Source organism: Spinacia oleracea, chromosome 5 (genome assembly GCF_020520425.1).
Source record: "Spinacia oleracea cultivar Varoflay chromosome 5, BTI_SOV_V1, whole genome shotgun sequence".
NCBI lineage: Eukaryota > Viridiplantae > Streptophyta > Magnoliopsida > Caryophyllales > Amaranthaceae > Spinacia > Spinacia oleracea.
Window position 1 is genome coordinate 8,438,912 of NC_079491.1, and position 20,781 is coordinate 8,459,692.

The 20,781-nt window shown below is 41.6% G+C and overlaps 1 protein-coding gene and 1 non-coding gene across 4 annotated transcripts; one reads left to right on the forward strand and one right to left on the reverse strand.

Moving 5' to 3' along the window:
* Window positions 1–445: 445 nt before the first annotated feature.
* Window positions 446–3,959, reverse strand: LOC110776902 (E2F transcription factor-like E2FE). Of its 3 annotated transcripts, none has more exons than XM_021981476.2 (11): window positions 3,658–3,959; window positions 3,434–3,501; window positions 3,286–3,338; window positions 2,819–2,896; window positions 2,659–2,712; window positions 2,472–2,565; window positions 2,226–2,293; window positions 2,068–2,140; window positions 1,914–1,975; window positions 1,061–1,433; window positions 446–969 (listed from the first exon to the last, which is right to left on the reverse strand). In XM_021981476.2, exons 1-11 carry the CDS (start codon window positions 3,753–3,755, stop codon window positions 881–883), a joined length of 1,110 nt encoding a protein of 369 aa, XP_021837168.1. In that variant the 5' UTR covers window positions 3,756–3,959; the 3' UTR covers window positions 446–880. The 3 variants fall into 3 exon arrangements, with proteins under 3 accessions (XP_021837168.1, XP_021837169.1, XP_056684854.1); XM_021981477.2 differs by having other exon boundaries at window positions 2,098–2,140; window positions 3,658–3,957; XM_056828876.1 differs by having other exon boundaries at window positions 1,914–1,984; window positions 3,658–3,957.
* A 1,871-nt stretch (window positions 3,960–5,830) lies between these two features.
* TRNAD-GUC (transfer RNA aspartic acid (anticodon GUC)) lies at window positions 5,831–5,902 on the forward strand. Its single transcript has one exon. It is a non-coding gene; the product is annotated as a tRNA-Asp (tRNA).
* The last annotated feature ends 14,879 nt before the right edge of the window (window positions 5,903–20,781 follow it).

The following is a 20,781-nucleotide window of genomic DNA, read 5'->3' on the forward strand; positions in this document are numbered from 1 at the left end:
AACTATATTCAAGGTTGTAATTGCAATTGAGAAAACTTTTATGTCTGATTGTTTTGACTAAGAAAAGATTCAAGTTTAATTCAGAGTTATTTTGTAGTAACTCCAAGACATTCAGGTGTTGTTTGGTTGACATAAAAACACATGAGAAGTGTAACTTCCTAGAAAGTAGAAAATTACAGTGTTGTTTGTTTAGCGAAAACATAGGAAGTCACAAAATGGAGGAAGTTGCTTACTTGATGGGAAGCAACTTACTTTTCATGTTCAACCAAACAACATTTCCCACTTGAGAAATGTCATTACATGGAAAAACCTTCTTCATATAAAATTTTACTTTCCATGGTCAACCAAACAATACCTGACATGTTTGTTTCAGCGTTTTGTTTCCAAGTCATGCAAATGTGTGACACTGAATGGAACAGTTTTGACATGAAGCTAACATGAGTGCACTGCAATTCTCTTGTAACATTTCTTTTCGATTAGTATAATTTAGCTTTACACAATTTCGCTTCGAAAAATAGGACATTTCATAAAAAAAAGCTATTCTTTACGACATTGAAAGGCCAACACCTAGTTAGCCAAAACATGGGCATTGGATGGCTCATGGCAATGCATATCAATAATATACTCAAACAACCTCCTGGGAATTTGACAACAAATCCATCTACAATGTCGAGTTTTTTTTCCCATTCGTACATTTCTTTCTCCGTAAGCTACTAAGCTCTCCCTATTGTTATGCATGTGTAATGCATTGAGAAAATGCATCCAATAAAGCCATCTGCTGTCTTGTTCTGAACCTCTTGTGTGTTGAAAACAAGCAAACTCCCATTGTCGCGAATCAAGCTCTAAGTAATGAACATCATTTTGGAATTAGAAAAGGGTATCAGGAAACCTGTTCTAGTGACTTCCCAGCTACTTCTGAGTACCAAGATCTCCATGCTTCTGTATAATGATCGAAGAGATCTCTCAAAGCTGCAAATGTATCACGAATCCACTTAAATTAGAAGCAGAAAAATAAAACTCAACATTCCTAACAGAAGAATAAGAATAGTTCAAATTCTACCTTGATTCTGATACAAAGGACGGTAAACTGAGGCAAGACTTTCCAAGTCATGAACCCGCTTTGTGTTTTTCTGATCACCTGCTTTAGCCACAGTGACAGGAGCAAATGGACCATACTGGTAGCTTCTTGGTCGTGCATTCTGCTCAGTAGGGAATTCAACATTTTCCGTTTTCACATGCAGCTTGAGTGGTTTTCCTTCCTCTTCAGCTGGAAAAGCATCCTTGTTCCTTTTGAAACTTATGTTAGTAACATCAGTTCCGAATGTCCTTTTCTTAGTATCAATGGACATAGGTAAATTATACAGAGCCACCTCCTTTCTTTCACTCAATCCCAACCACCTGAAGGCTGGCTTCCGGGTCTCTGTTTGCTGAGTCTGTTGGCATTCAACAAAATACTTCAGAATCTCTATGTTTTAAACCACCAAATAATAAAAATTTCACCAAAACCTCACTCAAATGCCAATGTTTTATCATTTTGTCTCATTTCTAGCCATAAAGAATTCACAAGAGGCTTTCAACAAAATTCTTCAGAATGTTTATGTTTTAAACCACCGAATAATAAAATTTCACCAAAACCTCACTCAAACTACTAATAATATGATATAGAAAACCAAACGCCAATGTTTTAGCATTTTGTCTCATTTCCAGCCATAAAGAATTCACAAGAGGCTTTCTCAAAACAAAGACAATGTCTTTGCCAATTAACAACCATATCCTCATAAGAGCGACTATAGTCATACACTCATACATTACTAGTCAAAATATAGTCCAGAATAGTACAAAAAATATGCAAATAACTAATAAGAACAACACCTTGTAGAGTATATTTGCCAATGTAGTGTTTGTGTTTGTACCTTTTCAATAAGTTGCATGGAGGACAACACGTTGGCAATGTCATACAACCGTCTGACTTTAGCTGCATTATCTTATAACGAAGAGTTAGTTACTGATGATGTTAGCTGCAGAATTACAATGAATCTAAAAAGAATGCAGACTATAAAACCCTACTTCGCATTACAATAGAGTTGTGACCATCACCAAGTAGGATCTTTGCGGCTTCCTCCAAGGAGATAAGATCAACCTAAAATCAGAAGCATCGCAAATAAGTTTCAAGGGAAAGAATGAAATTTATCGAGTACAAGAATATGACTTCTACAGATCCTTACATTTGAGCATATGAACAGCTTGACAAAGTTCTGTGTCAGAAGTCCCAACGACTTTTCCCTTCTATTGTCTGCAAAATATCATATATGTTATAAATTACCCTGCTTTAATGTGAAACATGGATCCCTAGTTCACAATATGTATAAATGGAGATTATTTCCATGTACCTTACTAGTTACTATGAAACATAAAGAACAGCACAAGAACAATTAACTGTGAAAAAATACAGCTAGAAGCAAACAAGTTACCAGGTTTCGAATTAACGTTGCTGTTTGGTAATTCTGGCTGGCTTCCAGTATCAGGATTAGAATTTTCATCCTCTTCATCATCAAAAACATGAAACTACAAAACAAGTAACATTAATTACTATTAGCTATTTGTTATGAACACCTACGAACTCACATAAAAATAAGATCAAACTCTAATATAACTCACCTTCATTTTGCCACTTCCACTAGCCGAACCAAAATTCTCCCTCAAACCCTCTTCCTAATAATAGAATACAAGAACAAAACATCGATAAGCATTAAATATTACACGCTCTTTTCGGGTTTTCAAAGATGATCACTAGAATTAAATGTTAGGTTTTTGTTACCTTTAGCGCGGCAAGAGCCTTGGGAATTCCTTTAAAACCCTTCCAAGTATACTGATTTTTCGCCTTCCTTGCTAGGACCTAAATCCAATTAACACCCATCAATGATAATGAGGTAAAAACACACTCAAGACGCTTAATTTTTAACTACTTACTGGAAGAAAAAAAACAAAAAGATGATATATTTCTTTTATAATTAGACAAAATGGCATTAATTAAGACAAATATCTATACCAAAAAATATAATTCTATAGGTGGATGCCAATTATCTTAGCAAATTTCGTCTATAATAATACCTTAAAAAATCCCTTACACCGACTGTTTCTCAGTGTCACTATGGCAAACGAGAGCTAATACAAGTCATCAAAACGCTGAAAAGATTGAATAATGTAAACAGGAAAGAGACAATTTCACATATTCTAATTTGGGCCACGAAAATACGCGAAATCATTTAAGAAAATCAATCTTACCCCAACACTTTCTAAGACATTGACAATATCATAGATCCGGCGTCTCTCAACTCCTGCCAAACCCCCAAAAAAAAATCATAAATCGTTGAAATTTTGAGAAAATTGAAATATAAAAAGGGAAAATACGAATTTATCAGATCTACTTTACCTAATTTACTGGCAGCATCATCCAGTCCAATAGACTCAACACCATCTCTATCATACAAGTTCAAGAACCTGCAAATTAGACCATCCCAAAATCACAAAAGGTTAAGCTCGATTGAAATGGAAGTAGTATTAGAAAAAAAATTAAAAAAAAAAAACTAATTGGAAAAACAAAAACCAGAAGAAAAAAATTTGAAGAAAACTCAGAAGAGAGGTAAGAAAAAGTACTTGGAACACAAAAGCCCCAATGATTTCTGCTTCCTACTATATTTACGGCGCATGTCTTCAGAACCTTCTGGAGCTGATGATGGTGGTGACGCCGCCATGGATAGAGTTCAAAATTTTCTCTCTCCTCCCCTCGCTACAACGGAGCAAACCCAGAAAAATTAAAGAACAACCCAGAAAAATTGAAGGAAAATTAGAGCAACCCAGATAAAGAGGTGAGAGAGAAAATGGAATCAGAGGACCGTTGAAATTAGGGATTGGCGGGGTGAGAAGGAGAGAAGCAGATTTGGGGAAGAAATGAGAAAAAGGTCATTATTAAAGAACAGTGATTTGGGTTAATTTTTATTTTTATTTTTATTTTTTTGGAAGGGTTAAATTTGAAAACTTCAAAATAAGCGGGAATTTGAATTACTTTGTGGCGGCCGCGGCTTCAACCTTGTGGATTTTGTTTGTAATGTCTTTTGTACCCTTGTGTGTGTTTGGGTTTTAGCCTGTTGGAGGGTTGGATGAGGGTGTTTTGGTCATTTTCAATGGGAGGGATTAATTTCTTTTTTTGAATTATGGATGTTTATTAATGTTTGTTTTGAATGATGTTGTGGTCACGTGGCTGTCTGGCAGAGGACACGAGAGGGTTTTTTGGGAATATTTTTTTGCTTTTCCCGCTTTTGTTTCAAAATTGTGAATGTTTAGGGAGGGATTATTTGAAATAAGAGATCAATTAGTAATAAGGATGTTGCATCCTTCCATATTAATTGTGCAATTAATTTAAACTTACTTTTTAAAATCTTTTTTTAATGAATGCAGTACGGAGTACTACTTAAAATTTATACGTACATGGTAGCTCATTTGAAACCTTGATTTTCTCTCACTCTAGTCTCTTCCCATGTATTGTTTGAGAGAGAAAAAGTTATTGTATGATTTAATGTGTCATACAAGTGTTGAAATAAAAAATTATTGATGTACGTTGTATTTTATATGATTAGTATAGTGACTAGTGAAAATTAATAGCATATAGTTTGATACTTTTATGTCGTTATAGTGATTTTAGACGAGGATGGTGGGAGATTTGAATCTGAGAGTGCTCAATACCTTAATCATCACATATTACAGGTGCATTAGACAAGCCATATTACCACTTAAAATGTGTATAAATGGATCACCATATAGGTTGTTATTTATCATCTAGGTTGACATTCATGCAATTGAGATTTGCAAATTTGTTAAACCTCGTTATTTCAATGATCTTCTTCCCCTTCTCAACACGTCACGTAAATCTATTGTCTTACTCTTACAGTCTTACTACATGAAGTGTACCACTTTAGCAATAATAATACTAGAGGCAAAGGTTTTATCTCAAATGTATAAACATCGAACCATTTGCCAAGTTCAGCATTAACATCAACTACTTGATTTACGTCAAATTAAAAACATCTCGTACCATACTCGAAAGTAATCAAAGAAAAAAGATATACGTCTATTGTAATGTAGGCTATGTATGTAACTCTTTTAATCACACTCATAATCAACTACGGCTTCATAATTAAGTGTTGCGTTTAATTTCATTGAAGAAAATAACTCTATTAAAGGCGTAATGTGGTGTACTCGATTGCTAACAAATAAAATATATGTTTTTTTTACTAAATAAAATGAAGGTATTCTACTGAATCACCACATATTCACATAACACAAGTTAGCCATCTCAAGCATTTTGTAGGTCATCGTTTAAGTCACTCTTAAATATTTCGCAGTTGTTGTAACTCAACCATGTGCGTGATCTTCAAGTCATAATGCGAGTTTCTCAATTCCAATCAACTCGATCAATCAATTGATGTTGGTTAATAAAATATTACAATGTCCCTTAACGATATCGATCATTACTAATTATTTTCAAAATTATGAAAGAAAAGACATATAAATACCATAACTCGTCATATCATTGCTTCTATACTTTATTTTTAAAATAGTTATTTGCAAAAAAAAAAAAAATTACAATGCATTCGATATGTACACAACTAAAAATGTCCTTAATTACAAAATTTCAATGCCGAAAGATATAAGTTCGTATACTTGGGAGTTGGGACCATTCCCTTTAATTTCGAGTGGTACATTATAAATTATGCTGAACTTTAGGTTTTTTTACATACTTTAACATTAATGCTATAAATTTAACAACAAAGTCGTTGTAGTATAGTGGTAAGTATTCCCGCCTGTCACGCGGGTGACCCGGGTTCGATCCCCGGCAACGGCGTTTTTAATTTTTGCATCAAAAACTTGGTATTTCACATAACGCATGTTCTCCGTAAGATCGTAGTTTAACTAGTGAAATTAATGGTTTATACTTTATACTCAGTATATAATTTTTTTGTGAGAGGGAATAAGGAGGGCATTTTATTAAGTTGAGTAGGTTTTCGTCAAAGTAAAATTGCTTTGGGGAAACAAGCTAATACAAACATATTCAACGTTCGACTTTGACGTCAAAGTGAGTTATTGCCTACTATACGAAATTTTAAAGAATTCAAAATACAAGCTATCTTTTTCTATATATCATCATATATTAGATGAATAAGTTATAGTCAGTATATTTTAGGATAAATTATTTTTTACCACCTATAAAAATCGAAAAATTGTTTTTACCACCTAAAAAACTAAAACTTGTATTTTACCACCTAAAAAAGAATTAAAACTTGTTTTTTACCACCTAAAAACAAAAACAAAAAAGTAGATGCAACCTTTATGTGTGGCTAACTAATTCAATTTCTCTCCAATTTTTTACACTCCTTTTATGAATTTCTTTAACTCTTTCACCCTTCTCTCTTTATTTTCATTAAAATTTGTTAATTTTATGGATTAATGACGGTGAAAAATTATGTGAATTCATGGAAAATAAGAAAGCGGGGGAAGAGAAGAAAGTTAATTACATGAAATAGTGGAAGAAAAGAACATATATGAAATATTACCGTTATTGTGCCCCCCACACAGGGGCGGTGCCAGTAAGGGTTCAGTGGGTTCAACTGAACCCTTACTGGACAGGAAAGAAATATATATTATCAGCCGCTGAAATTTAACATAATAAACCAGGTAGCACAGTGGTTTTGAGATTTGCAACCTGCAGCAAAGACTAGGGTTCGAAACCCTTGTAGTGGCTATTGTGATTATTTTTTTTATTTATGTTTCCTTTCCTCCTCTTTTTATTTGTTTTTCTTTTACACTTGAAACAAAAAACCTCTCCACTAATTTTCTTAGTTTACTAAGTACTTTTTGCAAATTTATTCAATTAAAGTATTGAACTATATGTGTTTGAATTCATAAATTTAAAGAGTTGGGGTTTGAAACTTTGAATATTTTGGTGTAAAAAATTGCTAACTTGGAATTAAAATTGAAATTTATGATTTTGAATAGATTGACCTGAGATGAAGGGTTTAGATTAAGATTCTTTAGGAAAGATCGTATGTTAAAGTTTCAAAAAATCTAATTCAAGACCACTTGAACCACCTTCAATGAACATCCAACACCCCAAATTGAACCTCCAACACCTCAAAATGAACCTCTAATACAAGAAAATGAAAACTCGTAGAGTTCGATTATAGTTCTTTTAGTATTGTTGTAATAGAACAAGTGTACCATCAAATTGTTAGTTGTAAAATAAATTTTGAATTATAATGTTTGATTTTATTAGGCGCACGTTTGAAAATTCCGAACCCTTATGCATAAAATCCTGGCACCGCCACTGCCCCCACATAACATTTCCATCTATTTTCCCATTTTTCAGGTGGTAAAAAAAAATTTAAAAAAATTTAAGTGGTAAAATACAAGTTTTAGTTTTTTAGGTGGTAAAAAATAATTTTTCGATTTTTGTAGGTGGTAAAAAATAATTTATCCTATATTTTAATGTAATTTTTTTCATTAGAGTCGGAAACACGTATTTAAAATAGGTTTATAACAAAGACGAAAAGGAATGTCTCTATTTATTAACGACAATAATACAAATACATATAAATTCTTGGCTTAAGAGAAATTAGAAATCAAACTTCATCCTAATCCAAGAAATACCACTCAAAGAGACATTACAAAGTACGGAGTAGAGCTGATCATGGACGGGACAACCCGCTAGGCCCGGCCCACCCGGTCCGCTAAAAAAGCGGGCTCGGACAACATTTTATAAAAAAAAATAAAATTTGGGAGGGCCAAGCCCGGCCCGTTTAAGATAACGGGCGGATAACGGCAACAAAAAAATTTACCGGGCCAGCCCGCCAGGCCCGTTAAAAAAGACGAGTGATTTTTTTTTAAAAAAAAATGTAGAGAATTAGAGATTCTGGATTACAAGGATCTCTATAGTTAATTTTTTTTTTTTCTTTGTTTAACTATTCCTCATCAAACCAAAACACCTAAACCCTAGACCACTCTCATTTCCCAGCCAAAAAGGAAAAAAGCCGCCACTCTCTTAGTCTCTTCATCTTCTCTCTCTTTCCTAGCTCTCAATTTTCTACCTCAATATCAAACTTTGTGGGATTTGTTTTTGGGAGATTCTCTACAATCTTCATCTTTATACTTCAATTTCTACGGTAAGTTCAGTTATATTAAACTAATATAGTTATTTTATCTATGTTTTCTTTGATCTTAGGCCTTTTCATCACAAAGTGTTAGAGAATCTACTAATGCAAGGATATGTTGGTTGAGTGACTCGTTTCTAGATAATGTCTTATTGTTAACTTAGGAAAACTTTCTTGTGTAATGGATTGTAAGTTGTAGCTGATTAAACTAATTGAGCTAATGAGAGTCTTTCCTTTGTAAATTTGTCTTGATAACTTATTGTCTGATTTGTATTAATATAATATCTGAACTTTGTGTTTTGGACTTTCTCAAAGCATATTTCAAAGTTGTAATAAGGATGCAGGTAATGTCATGGAAATTGTTTTAAATTACACGACGCAGGTATCATTTAAATGGTTAGAAAATAGAAATTTTGTATTTTTAAAAAGCCCGTTAGCCTGTGGACAGCCCGGCCCTTTTACAGGACGGGTAGCGGCACCATTTTTTAGCCCGCAAACAGGGCCGGGCTTTACCTCAGCAGGCCCGTTGGACAAAATTTTGGAGCATGGCCCGGCCCGTGTCCGGTCCAAGCCCGCAAATGATCAGCTCTAGTACGGAGTACATATCAAAGGTTGGCCGTGAAGGTGATGATCGGTCACATATATAAGGACCAGAGCGGGCCAGGCCGGACCGGGATTTTTACTGGCATACGAATTTCCTTATTATAGGATGAGGAAAACCAATCGCTAACTGCTGTACCCGGGTACATCCAGCTCTGGCTGTACCCCCCAAAAACGACACGCTCATATTGTTTGTTCATTCTTGTCGACTGTTTGTTCTTTTTTATTGTACTGTTTGTTCATTCTTATTGTACTGTTTGTTCTTTCTTGTTGTACTGTTTGTTCTTTCATGTTGTTTTTTAAATTCATCATCAAATTTTCATAATTGTCGTATTTTTTGTTCTTTCTTCTGGAAATTTATGTTCTTTTTTATATTGTTTGTTCTTTCTTGTTTATTTGTTTGTTTATAATAATCATATGGTTAATGTTCATAATTAAACTCTTCATTAATCTTTTATTCTTTCTTTTTGTATTGTTTGTTCTTTGAATTTTATGTTCTTTTTTATATTGTTTGTTCTTTCTTGTTTATTTGTTTGTTTATAATAATCATATGGTACGTTAATATTCATAATTAAACTCTTCATTAATCTTTTACTCTTTCTTCTTGTATTGTTTGTTCTTTCTTGTTGTACTGTTTATTCTTTCTTGTTGTTTTTTAAATTCATTCATCAAACTTATTGTTGTATTGTTTGTTCTTTCATGTTGGCTTTAAAATTCATCATAAAATTGTTCATAATTGTTGTATTGTTTGTTCTTTTTTCTGGAATTTTATGTTCTTTTTTATATTGTTTGTTCTTTTTTGTTGAATTTTTTTTTTTTCTTGTTTATTTGTTTGTTCACAATAAATATATGGTTAATGTTCATAATGAAATTTTTCACTTCATTGGTCTTTTATGTTTTTACAAGCGCCTATATTGTTTATTTTCAAATAAATAAATAAATGTTCATATTCGAAATAGTAAATGTTCATTCCAAATAAATAAATAAATGTTCAATTCCGAAATAGTAAATGTTCATTTCCGAAATAGTAAATGTTCATTTTTGTAGTTTATTTCCAAATAAATAAATAAATGTTCATTTCCAAAATAGTAAATGTTCATTCCAAATAAATAAATAAATGTTCATTTTCGAAATATTAAATGTTCATTTTTGTACCAGTATATTAATGTTCATTTTAAACAACACAAAACGACATCGTTTTGGATGGGGGTACAGCCAGCTTTGGCTGTACCCGGGTATAGCCAAAAATTTGCGGAGGACAACAAAAGCCAGAGCAACATTGATCTGGAGGTCCAACAATCGAACATATGTTTCCTGATGGAAGGCACTTCTTACTCAATGAAGCCAATGCTTTCAGTTCAGCCTCCAGGAGCTCCTCAGTCATTATTGTACCAGTGATGCTTGGTTGAAATTTCGCATCTATCACTGCTGAAAAATCAAATTAAACAGGAAAGGTTTTGTTAGAATCTGATCGTAAAATTGTAAGATTCTGCGGATCCAATTGCAATAGAGAAGGGCCTAAAAGGTACAAGGAGGAAAACCAGAACTTATAGTCCCGCAACCTTTCCAAAATCTTCACTTTAGCGACTTCAGCGGAAAGGGGATTTCGTGATAAAAATTTATAAAAGGTTTACTTTTCCCGTATTTGTTCCCTCTCTTTTTCGAAAAGGGATGATTTGCATTGATGACAAGTGTTGGGAGTTGTATTGTGTCGTGGAGATCGTGGGTTGAGGAAGTTGATGCGCCCCTTTTCTTTTCTATAAATACGGGGTGCATTGCTCTTTTCGAACTTTTTACTCCTTCTTTCAAACCCATTCTCTCTCTAAATTCCGGCGATCGCAGTGCAATTTGTTTCTTCAGATCTACGAAATTCGGCCAACTTTAGACTTCGGGAACTTGTGTTGTTCGTTTTATCGGCGAATTCCGCTTCGGAAAAAGGTAATTTGTTTTTGAATTCTCCTCTTTTTCTTCGTTTTTCCTTCTACCCCTCAATCTCAACCCTAGACCGAGAATTCGCGGCCATGGCAAAGAATAGGGGCAAAAGCAAGTTCGTCGTTGGCTCCTCTAGTGAAAGGGAGAACGTGCCTTCGGGAAGGTTACCGAAAACTTCGAGGGGTCGGCCTTCGGAGAGGCCGGTGGAGAGGCGTTCGACTGGTTGGGATGCTTCCAAAGATGATGTTGTTGGCGGGTCTAGCGTGTCTGAACGCGCAACTTCTGGTAAGAAAGCTGGTTCTTCGGGTGTGCGCCGCTCTTACCCTGAGTTTCCAGTTCATTGGACTGAAGCTGATCCGCAGGGCAAGTATGCCCCGATTCTGCATGAGACCACTAAGATCGATGGTCCTTTGGAAAAATCGGTCAGTGGTGACTGGTTGGTGGAGGCGAAGCTGGGGAATTACCATTGGAGGGCCGAAGAGTTATACGGAATCCAGCACGCCTTGGGGTACTGGTGCGAGCTTCCCGACCAGGAGCGTCCTCGGGTGACTCATCCGCCGAGGGGGTTCATCTCTGTGTATACTCATCATTTGGAGAACGGTCTCCGCTTTCCTTTGGATCCCTTCATTTCCGAGCTCCTGGTGTCGTACAACATCAGTTTGGCCCAACTTACCCCCAAATCTATGAGGCACATCATCGGATTTAGATGGGTGTGCGATTTTATTAACTTTCCCTGTTCTGTTGCCGTGTTTCGGGATCTGCACGATCTGTCTTTCAACCACGCTTCCAAGGGGGATGGGTATGGTTGGTGGACCATCATCAACAAAAGGTCCCGAAGGAAGGGGGAGCCGAACTACATTACGGCCTACCCTTACCTCAGCTCTGATCATAATTGGAAGACGGAGTGGTTGTTCGTTCGTGTGCCGACAGATCCGAAGCATCCGCATTTTTACCGCCCTCCGAAGTGGTTTGTGACTCCTGATCCTGATATGCGAAGCGTGGCTGCTCCGGATCGGAACCATCACCACTACGTGGATCTCCTCCAGTGGTTTTTGGCTCGGGAGGACAACTACAAACTGCCGTCCAACTGGCTCCCGAACCTCAACTATATCCTGCGGGAGGACATTCTTGCTGTTGCCGGTCTCAGCAGGATTTTTGACAGGGGTAGGTGTCTTTCGGCTGGGACCGTGCTTTAGTAAGTTTGTCTTCCTCCTTTTTGTCTCGTTTTATTGACTTTGTTTTGTGCTTTGTTTCTGCAGAGTACGGCTTTAGCTGCGTTGATCCTGTGGTCTTGGGCATTTCTTTGGATCTGAAGACCATTCACGACTCGGCTCCTGATTACAAGTTCGGAAAAGAGAATCCTCGTAATCCTCGCTTGAAGGATTACGTGTTGTCTCCGTCGGGTGTCGCTCGGATATCTGAAGTTCGAGCTGATCCGTGGGATTCTGCCTCTTCTCCCGAAGCTGTTCCAGTGAAGGTCGTGCTCCCTGATTTGAGGACAACCTCGGATCCGGTGAGTGTTTTTATATCTCGAAGTCTTTTGTTTCTCTTTCTTTCTGGTTGGCCGTCGGCTAACGTCTTGGTCCTGGACCATCTTTTTAGGGTCCTGGGATTGACGCTGTGCCGCGTGCCGTTCCTTCGGTTTCATCTCCGGCTCGGATAGATATCTCTTTATCTAGGAACCGGGTACTTCACGGTTTTATCTTTATTCCTTCCTTTGTCTTCTTTTACATTTATTGACCCTTGGTCTCCTCTGTTTAGGATCAGCGCAAAAGGAAGGGCATCACTCTTTTGAGGCCTTCTGCGCATCCGAAGAAAGCGAAAGCTTCTCAGTCTTCGGAGAAGGTATTTGTTCTGACTTGGAGCTCTTTTTTTTGTAGTCCGTTCTCTCCTTTTCTGAAACTGACCTTTGAGCGTTTGCCCTGTAGGAAGCGGTTTCGGAAGTCATGCCTCCTCCCAAGAATCTCCTTCACTTCATGCCCTTGCCAGGGCAGAAGTTGAAGAGTGTGGTGGTTGCGGAACTGCCGCCCGTGGACCAACCGTTGGCTGAGGAAGATACCATCCCCTCTCCGCTGAAGCCGTCTGCTGCTTTAGGGATCGAGATCCAGGATATAACCAAGGTGATGGAGGCGATTGAAGCCGACCTTGTTCCTGGCTCGGATGTCCCTATTGTGGCCGAGCAGAAGGAGGAATCTGCTGACGTTTCTCTCGAAAGGGAGAAAAGTGCAGATAAGGAGATGGTGGATCTCACCGAAGCTCACATGGAGGTTCCCGAAGCTGAGAAGGAGGTCCCTTCTGCTGAGGAGGAGCAACCCGAACAGGGTCTGACGAGGAAGAGGCGCCACTCGACCTTGGGCTCTACTTCGACCTCGGCCCTGGATAGACTGATCCACGCTGACCCTTGCTCGGATGTTCCGCTGAAAAGGATCCCCGAGGAGGTAAGGGAGGCGATGGCTCTCTATGCTAGAGCTCCGGTTTTGGGGGAGAACCCCATGGCTCATGTGGGATCTTTGGTGGGACCCGAAGCTGCACGGGAGAATCTTCTTCGGGCCAACCCGCAGTGGAGGGTTCCTGGAGCTGAGGAGAGGAACCCAGCTATGATGGCTCAATACTATCTGAATGAGGTAAGTGTTGGATTTTCAATTTTTTGAGTTTCGTTTGTTCTTTCTCATCTACTTTTCCTCATCTTTTTCTTCTTTCCCTAGGCTGTTTTCTGGTCCTCGTTCGCTTCCGAGTGTAGCTCGGTTGAGGAGAGACAACTGAGGAGATATCAGGAGGCTTATGCTCGTGATATCCCTATTTTGGACCAGAATGCTGGGCAGCTCTTCGCCGAGCTGGTGGAGGTCAAGCAACTGTACCTTCAGTACAGTCGTGAGGCTAGGGAGTCGGCTGAGCGGATCGGGGCCGAAGTTGGGAAGCTCACTTTCCAAGTCGAGGAGGATGCTGAAAAGATAGCTTCCTTCGACAAGGAGAGGAAAGAAATGGCCGCCAAGTTTGCGAGCGAACTTGAAAAAAAAGACAGTCTTCTCAAGGAGATGACGTCTAAATTTGAGGCGGCCATTAAGTAGAGCCAGGAAGCGGAGGTGAGGCTTCAGCAGTTTATCAAGCATCGGGAGATTGTTCAGAATCAAGCTGACAAGGTGCCCGTTCTCCAGCTGAAGATCCGAGAGAAGGATGCGGCCATCCGGAAGTTGGAGCAAGAGAGAGTTGACCTCTACACTGCTGATCAGTGTAGAGAGCAATACTGGAATGGCATCCTGGGCGCTCGGCGCATGTTTGCGAAGCACATGCCTCATTTCCCTTGGAATGAGAAGGTTCCGCTCTGGATGAGGGCCCAGGATCACTTGGTGGAGTGCCAGGCCGATCGAGACGAAGCTGAAGCTGAACGTCAAGCTGCTCTTGCAGAGGCTCGGGCCCAGAAGGCGTCTTCCGAAGGTGACACTACTGCTGGGGGTTCTTCGAAGGACGCTCCCCTAGGGGCTGCTCCCGAGACCCCCAAGAGTTAGGGATTCGGGCAGTCGTCTTCTTCAGAGTCGGTCGGTTCCAGTTGAGGACTTCCGAACATGTGCTTGCCTTTCCCCCCTTTTGCCTCGGCGCTGCGTTGTACTCATTTCTTTTTGTTTTCTTTAGTACTTCGGTAGGCCGGTATTGTCTGTTGATGGCTGCCGATTTTAACTGTTTCATTTTGTTTTCAATTTTTGAGGCTTTCAATGTATTTGTACTCCCCCCAAATATTGAATAAAAAATGAATGTTTGTTATTTGGCTGCTTCTTTTCAACTTGTACTTTCGCAATTTTAGGTCCTTAAATCCGTAGATTTCTCGAGCTCCTCTTTCTGTAGACTTGCTAAAAACCTTTTGATCTTGCGAGCTCTTTAAATCCGTAGATCTGTTAAGAGACTTTTTAACTTTGCGAGTTCTTCAAATCCGTAGATCTGCTAAGAGACTCTTTGATTTTGTGAGTTCTTCAAATCCGTAGATCTGCTAAGAGACTCTTTAGTTTTGCGAGTTCTTCAAATCCGTAGATCTGCTAAGAGACTCTTTAGTTTTGCGAGTTCTTCAAATCCGTAGATCTGCTAAGAGACTCTTTAGTTTCCAGACTCTTCAAATCCGTCGATCTGCTCAGAGGTTTGGATTGTTCTTCCGATCCCTTGTGGTTCGGAAACCTGGGCAAGAGATCGCTAGTCTGCCTCTTAGTTATGCCTTCGGCGATCCGTGGATCTGAGCCGGAGTTTTATAACTTGATTCGAGCGACTGTTTGTTGCGAACAAATTTTATTAGGGTACCGCGAATCCGAGGATTCTGGACGGTTCTCTGAAGTGTATGATTTGGTCATTTCTTGCATTTTATCAAGGAATGGGCAAAGTCAATCCTGTTTTTAGTCTCGGATTGATCAGATCCGAGGCTGCATGTATATATAAAGGGACAATAAATATAGAGATAAGTTTAATGAAACTCATGGTGCCAATGGCTTTCCTCTTCTCATTAAACAACTTACTTGGTTTACAGACAGAGATCATACAAAGTATTTCTTGAGAACATCGGTATTCCAATGGTTCTTCAAAATTGTTCCATCTAACTGTTTCAGCATAAACGTGCCTGGCCTTTTTTCGGAATGGATGATGTATGGTCCTTCCCAAGTGGCTGAGAGTTTGCCATGGATCCGTCCTTTCTGAACCGAGGCGGCGTTTCTGAGTACTAGATCACCGACTTTTAGGGGTCTGGCGTTGACTCTTCGGTTGTAATGCTTGTTGACCCTCTGCAAATAGGCTGCGTTGAGTGTCCTTGCATCGTTCCGAGCTTCGTCCAGTAGATCGAGAGCTTCGGATAGAAGTTGGTTGTTGCTTTTTCCTTGGAGCCCATCATACCTGTTGTATGCCTGGATCCTCAGGCTTTCTGTTCCGATTTCCACAGGGATTACAGCTTCGGATCCGTATACAAGGTGGAACGGTGTTTGCCCGGTAGCTTCTTTCTCAGTGGTCCGAAGGGACCATAGCGTTCCGGGTAGCTCTTCTAACCATTTGTTTTTGTCATCCTCGACTCTTTTCTTGAGTGCATTGAGGATGAGTTTGTTAGCAGCTTCGGCTTGTCCGTTGCTTTGTGGGTGACAGACTGCCGAGTAAGCTAGGTGTATGCCGAACTGTTTGCACCACTTTTTCAACGGGGTGTTGTCGAACTGTTTCCCGTGGTCGAAGACCATCAGTCTTGGTATGCCGAACCTTGTGATGATGTTCTGCCATATGAACTTGCGGACCTGAGGTTCGGTGATGGAGGAGACAGCTTCGGCTTCGATCCATTTGCTAAAATAGTCGACTCCTACAATCAACCACTTCTTCTGGTTCGTCGCTGAGGGGAAGGGACCAATGATGTCTAACCCCCACTGTGCGAATGGTAAGGGATACAGTGTTGATTGTAGGGTTTGAGCTGGTTGATGGATGGCTGGTGCGAACTTTTGGCATTTCTCGCATTTCCTTGCCATCTGCTTTGCCTCGGAAACCATAGTGGGCCACCAGTACCCAGCCCGAAGGGCTTTATGTGCCAATGTCCTACCTCCGACGTGATTTCCGCATATCCCGAGGTGGATTTCCCTTAGGATGTAGTCAGCGTCTGTTGGACCCACACATTTCAGCAGCGGAGCAGAGAATGATTTCCTCATGAGTTCTCCTTCGGCGCTGATGATGAACCATTTGTTGAATCTTTTCAGTTTTCTCGCTTGCAGCTTATCTTCGGGAAGTTCTCCCCTTTCTTTGTATGCAACTACTGCGTCCATCCAGCTGGGTTCGGTACGTAAGCTGCATACTGTGGTGGGTAGCAAGTCAATGCTTCTCTCTTGGTGAACTTCCACGTGGACCGACCTGTTTAGGTCGATGAGTGTTGAGCTTGCGAGTTTTGACAGTGCGTCTGCTTGCGTGTTTTGTCCTCGGGGGATGAGGATGACTTCAAAGGATCTTAACTTTGACGTTAAGGATTTAATTTTTTCTAAATAGGCTGTCATGCTGGGCCATTTGGCCTCATACTCCCCTCGGATCTGGTTGGCTACAAGCTGGGAATCAGTTTTGAGGCAAACATGCTCGGCCTCCAGGGATAAGCAAAGCTCTATTCCTGCGATTGCGGCCTCATATTCGGCCTCGTTGTTAGTTGCTTTGAAGCCGAACTTCAATGCATACTCTATGCTTTTCCCCGTCGGGGGGATTAATACAACTCCTGCTCCTGAGCCGTTTATTGTGGAAGATCCGTCAGTGAAGACCTCCCAAGTGCTTTTCGTATCATCCAGCATTTCCTGGTATGAGCACTCGGCCAAGAAGTCTGCCAATGCTTGTGCTTTGATTGCTGTCCTCGGCTGATATTTGATGCCGAACTCTGATAGTTCGAAGGCCCAGGCAGCCAATCTTCCTGACCTCTCTATTTTGTCGAGTACTTTCTCGAGCGGTTGGTCAGTTAGTACTGTGATCTGGTGGGAGTCGAAGTATGGCCTCAGTTTTCGTGCAGCTACCACTACTGCATACGCGACTTTCTCGATGAGCGGGTACCGGGTTTCGGCCCCTGTGAGTGTTCGGCTGGTGAAGTAGATTGGCTGTTGCTTCTTTTCTTCTTCCCGAAGAAGCACTGCGCTGACGGTTCCAGGGCTAACTGCGACATATAGGTACAGGGTTTCCCCCTCCTTTGGTCTGGCCAGTGTCGGCAGTTGAGCTAGGTGGGCTCTGAGTTGCTGAAAAGCTTCTTTTTGCTCCTGTTCCCATATCAGTTCGGGATCCACTTTCCTCGGGACCCCCTTTTTCTTGACTGGTTCTGCTTCTCCTCCGGGGAGGTTCTTTGGTTTCAGTGCTTTGAAGAAGGGGGCTCCCTTGTCCGAGGCTTTTGATATGAACCTTGTTAGTGCGGCTAACCTGCCGGTTAGCCTCTGCACATCTCTCTTGGTCTTCGGCTCGGGTAAATCCAATGCCGCTTGGACTTTGTCTGGGTTCGCATCAATTCCTCTTTCGCTCACCATGAATCCGAGGAACTTCCCGGACTTCACCCCGAAGACGCATTTTTTTGGGTTCAGCTTCATGCTGTATTTCCTCAGATTTCCGAAGGTCTCTGCCAAGTCTTTGACATGGTCTTCCTCCTTGATGCTTTTTACGATGGAGTCATCCACGTAGACCTCCACATTCCTCCCTTTCTGGTCGGCGAAGACGTGGTCAACTAACCTCTGGTAGGTGGCTCCGGCATTTTTCAAGCCGAAAGGCATCATTTTGTAGTTGAACACTCCTGCGCTTGTGATGAACGCTGTCTTTGCCCTGTCATCGGGGTGCATGAATACTTGGTGGTAGCCTGAAAAGGCATCCATGAAGCTGAGCAGTGCATGGCCGCTGGTGGAGTCAACCAATTGATCTATCCTTGGCAGGGGATAGCAGTCTTTGGGGCAGGCTCGGTTCAGATCTGTGAAATCTACGCACATCCGCCATGAGCCGTTCGCTTTTTTGACCATCACTACGTTGGCCAGCCACTTCGGATACATGCATGGTTCGATGAATTCGGCCTCTTGCAACTTTTTTACCTCCTCGGCGATGGCTTTGTTTTTCTCCGAGGAGTAATTTCTCTTTTTTTGCTTGATTGGCCGAGCTTCAGCGTTGACGTCCAGCTTGTGACAAATCAGCTTCGGATTTATCCCTGGCATATCTGCTGCTGACCATGCAAAGATGTCTTTGTGATCCCTGAGTAGTCGGATCAAATCGATTCGGAGCCCCGAGCTTAGGCCCTTGCCTATTCGGACGCTCCTGTCTGAATTATCTTCGAGGAAGATATCCTCCATTTCTTGATTTGGCTCAGGAGACAGGGTTTCGGGGCGAGCATCAACTTCTGCGGGAGATAGGCTGCTCGTGCTTGCTCTTCTCCTTTTAGCCTCGCTTTCCTCTCCCGTGGCTCCTTTTTCTTCCTCGGGGCCGTCCCCTAGTTTGGGTTTTCGGACAGCAGTGTGGCAGGTTCTTCTCGCCACTTCTTGATCACCTCTGATTCGTTCGGCGAATCCTGCATCTGAGACGTATATCATCAGCTGATGGTATGTGGAGGGGACTGCTTGCATCTTGTGAATCATGGTTCTTCCCATGATTACGTTGTATACGGAGTCGTAGTCCATCACCAGAAATTCGTCCCGAAGGGTTTTTGCTGCCTGGCCTTCTCCCACTGTGACTGGCAGGGTGATCTTTCCTCGAGGGATAGCTGCGGATCCGTTGAATCCGATCAGAGGGTAACTGACTTTCGTCAGTGCTTCCTCTGGTTCTTCGAGGATCAGCTGCTCGAAGCAGTTTCTGAAGATGATATTGACGGCACTTCCTCCGTCGACTAGCACTCGATGCACGTTGTGGTTATTGAGGTCCATGGAAATGACTAGAGGATCGTCATGTTTGTACTGGACTCCGAAACAATCATCAGCAGTGAAGGTCATGTTCGGGGGGTGTGGCTGGTTGTCTCCCACCGCGCTGAAGTTGACCCGATGGGAGAGGGCTCTTAGGTGTTTCTTGCTGGCCTGGCCAGACTTCTGCCCCCCGAACACCACCAGGATGTCGTTTTTCTTGTGTCCTGTTGCTTCGTAGACCCTCTTCTGGGGTTGCTCATGTTGTTTGCCACTGGCGGCCTTTTCTTTTTCCTCCCTTCGGTCTAACAAGTACTGTTTCAGGTAGCCTCGGCGAACGAGGTCCTCAATGTTGTCTTTCAGCGAGTTGCATTCTTCGGTGTGGTGACCGAAGTCATCATGGAACTCGCACCACTTGTTCTTGTTTCTCCGAGCTGGGTTGGACTTGAGCTTCCCCGGTAGTTTCCACTTTTCATCATTTCTGTTGAGGCTAAATATCTCTTTTCGGGGCAGAGCTAGTGGAGTGTAGTTGGTGTATTTGGGTTGAAGTTCACCCCTTCTCCCGTCTTTCTTCGGGCTCATCTCTCTAGCTCCTACTTTCTCTTTCCCCTTCCTTGAGCTGCCCTCGGGCTTGCTCTGGGTATTCTTTGTGTCTCTCGGATCCGACGATCCCTTCAATCTTGCAGCGGCCTTGTTGAACTCTTCGGTTCTGATGAACGCATCAGCCATTTGGAGCACGTCAGCTATTCTGGAGGGGTTCTTCATTGAGAGTTCGTCACGGAACTTCCCTTCCTGGAGCGCGTGCTTCAAGGCGAAGATGGCCACGTCTGGCTGCAAGTTTGGTATGTTTGTTGATTCCTTCATGAATCTGGCCATGAATTCTCTCAGACTTTCGTCTCTTTCTTGTTGGATTGAGGTCAGTTCTGCTGTGGTTCGCTCGGGGCGATTGTTGCTCACGAACTGTGTGCAGAATCTCTTTTTCAGCTTTTTCCAGCTCTTGATCGATCCCTTCGGCAGCGATCTAAACCACTCTCCCGCCACTCCGGTTAGCGTGGTTGGGAAATATTTACACCAACATGCTTCGGAGTAGGGACTCAAGAACATTTGCTGCTCGTAGGAGATGACATGATCCTTCGGATCTGTGATTCCGCTGTAGGTTAGGTGCGCTGGCAGTCTTACCTTCGGTATTTCTTCCATGATCAGCTCGTCCGAGAAAGGGGATGACGTGGGAGTCATGATTCTTTTCCCGAGTCTAGCCCTGATGCCTTCGTTTGCCGAGGTTCTGTGATTAGAACGTTCGGGCGTACGATGGGGGCTAGGGGTTCGATCATGCCTCCTGTCTCTTCTTCTCTCTCGGCTACTGACCTCGGGTCGTTCGCCAGATCTGCTTGGCTCGCCCACCCCGAGTCTCGTATGGATCGAGGGTCTTAACCTTGAGTGGACCGAGGGCCTCAACCTGCTGAGCACCGAGCTTCGGACCCGAGTGTTACGAGTAGTTGATTCGCTTTGGAGAGCTGTTGGAGTAGGCGATGGTCTCGCAAACCAATCTGGTTGCTGTTGTGCCCTTTTTTGGGTGTCCCACGTGCTTTCCATCCACCTCGACGTCAAGTGTGTACCTGTCAAGGGAAGGAGTTCTCGTTCGGGTCTGGACACTTCCGCACTGGGTGGCTCGTTCAGCCTTCGCCTGGTCCTCCTCTCTTCTCTGCGGTCAT

Coding starts and splice junctions, on each gene's coding strand:
- LOC110776902 (XM_056828876.1), bottom strand. CDS start 3,755: ATGGCGGCGTCACCACCATCATCAGCTCCAGAAGGTTCTGAAGACATG. Junction 3,339..3,433: donor TGATGCTGCCAGTAAATTAG/GTAAAGTAGATC, acceptor GGGGTTTGGCAG/GAGTTGAGAGACGCCGGATC. Junction 970..1,060: donor TCCTTTGTATCAGAATCAAG/GTAGAATTTGAA, acceptor ATACATTTGCAG/CTTTGAGAGATCTCTTCGAT.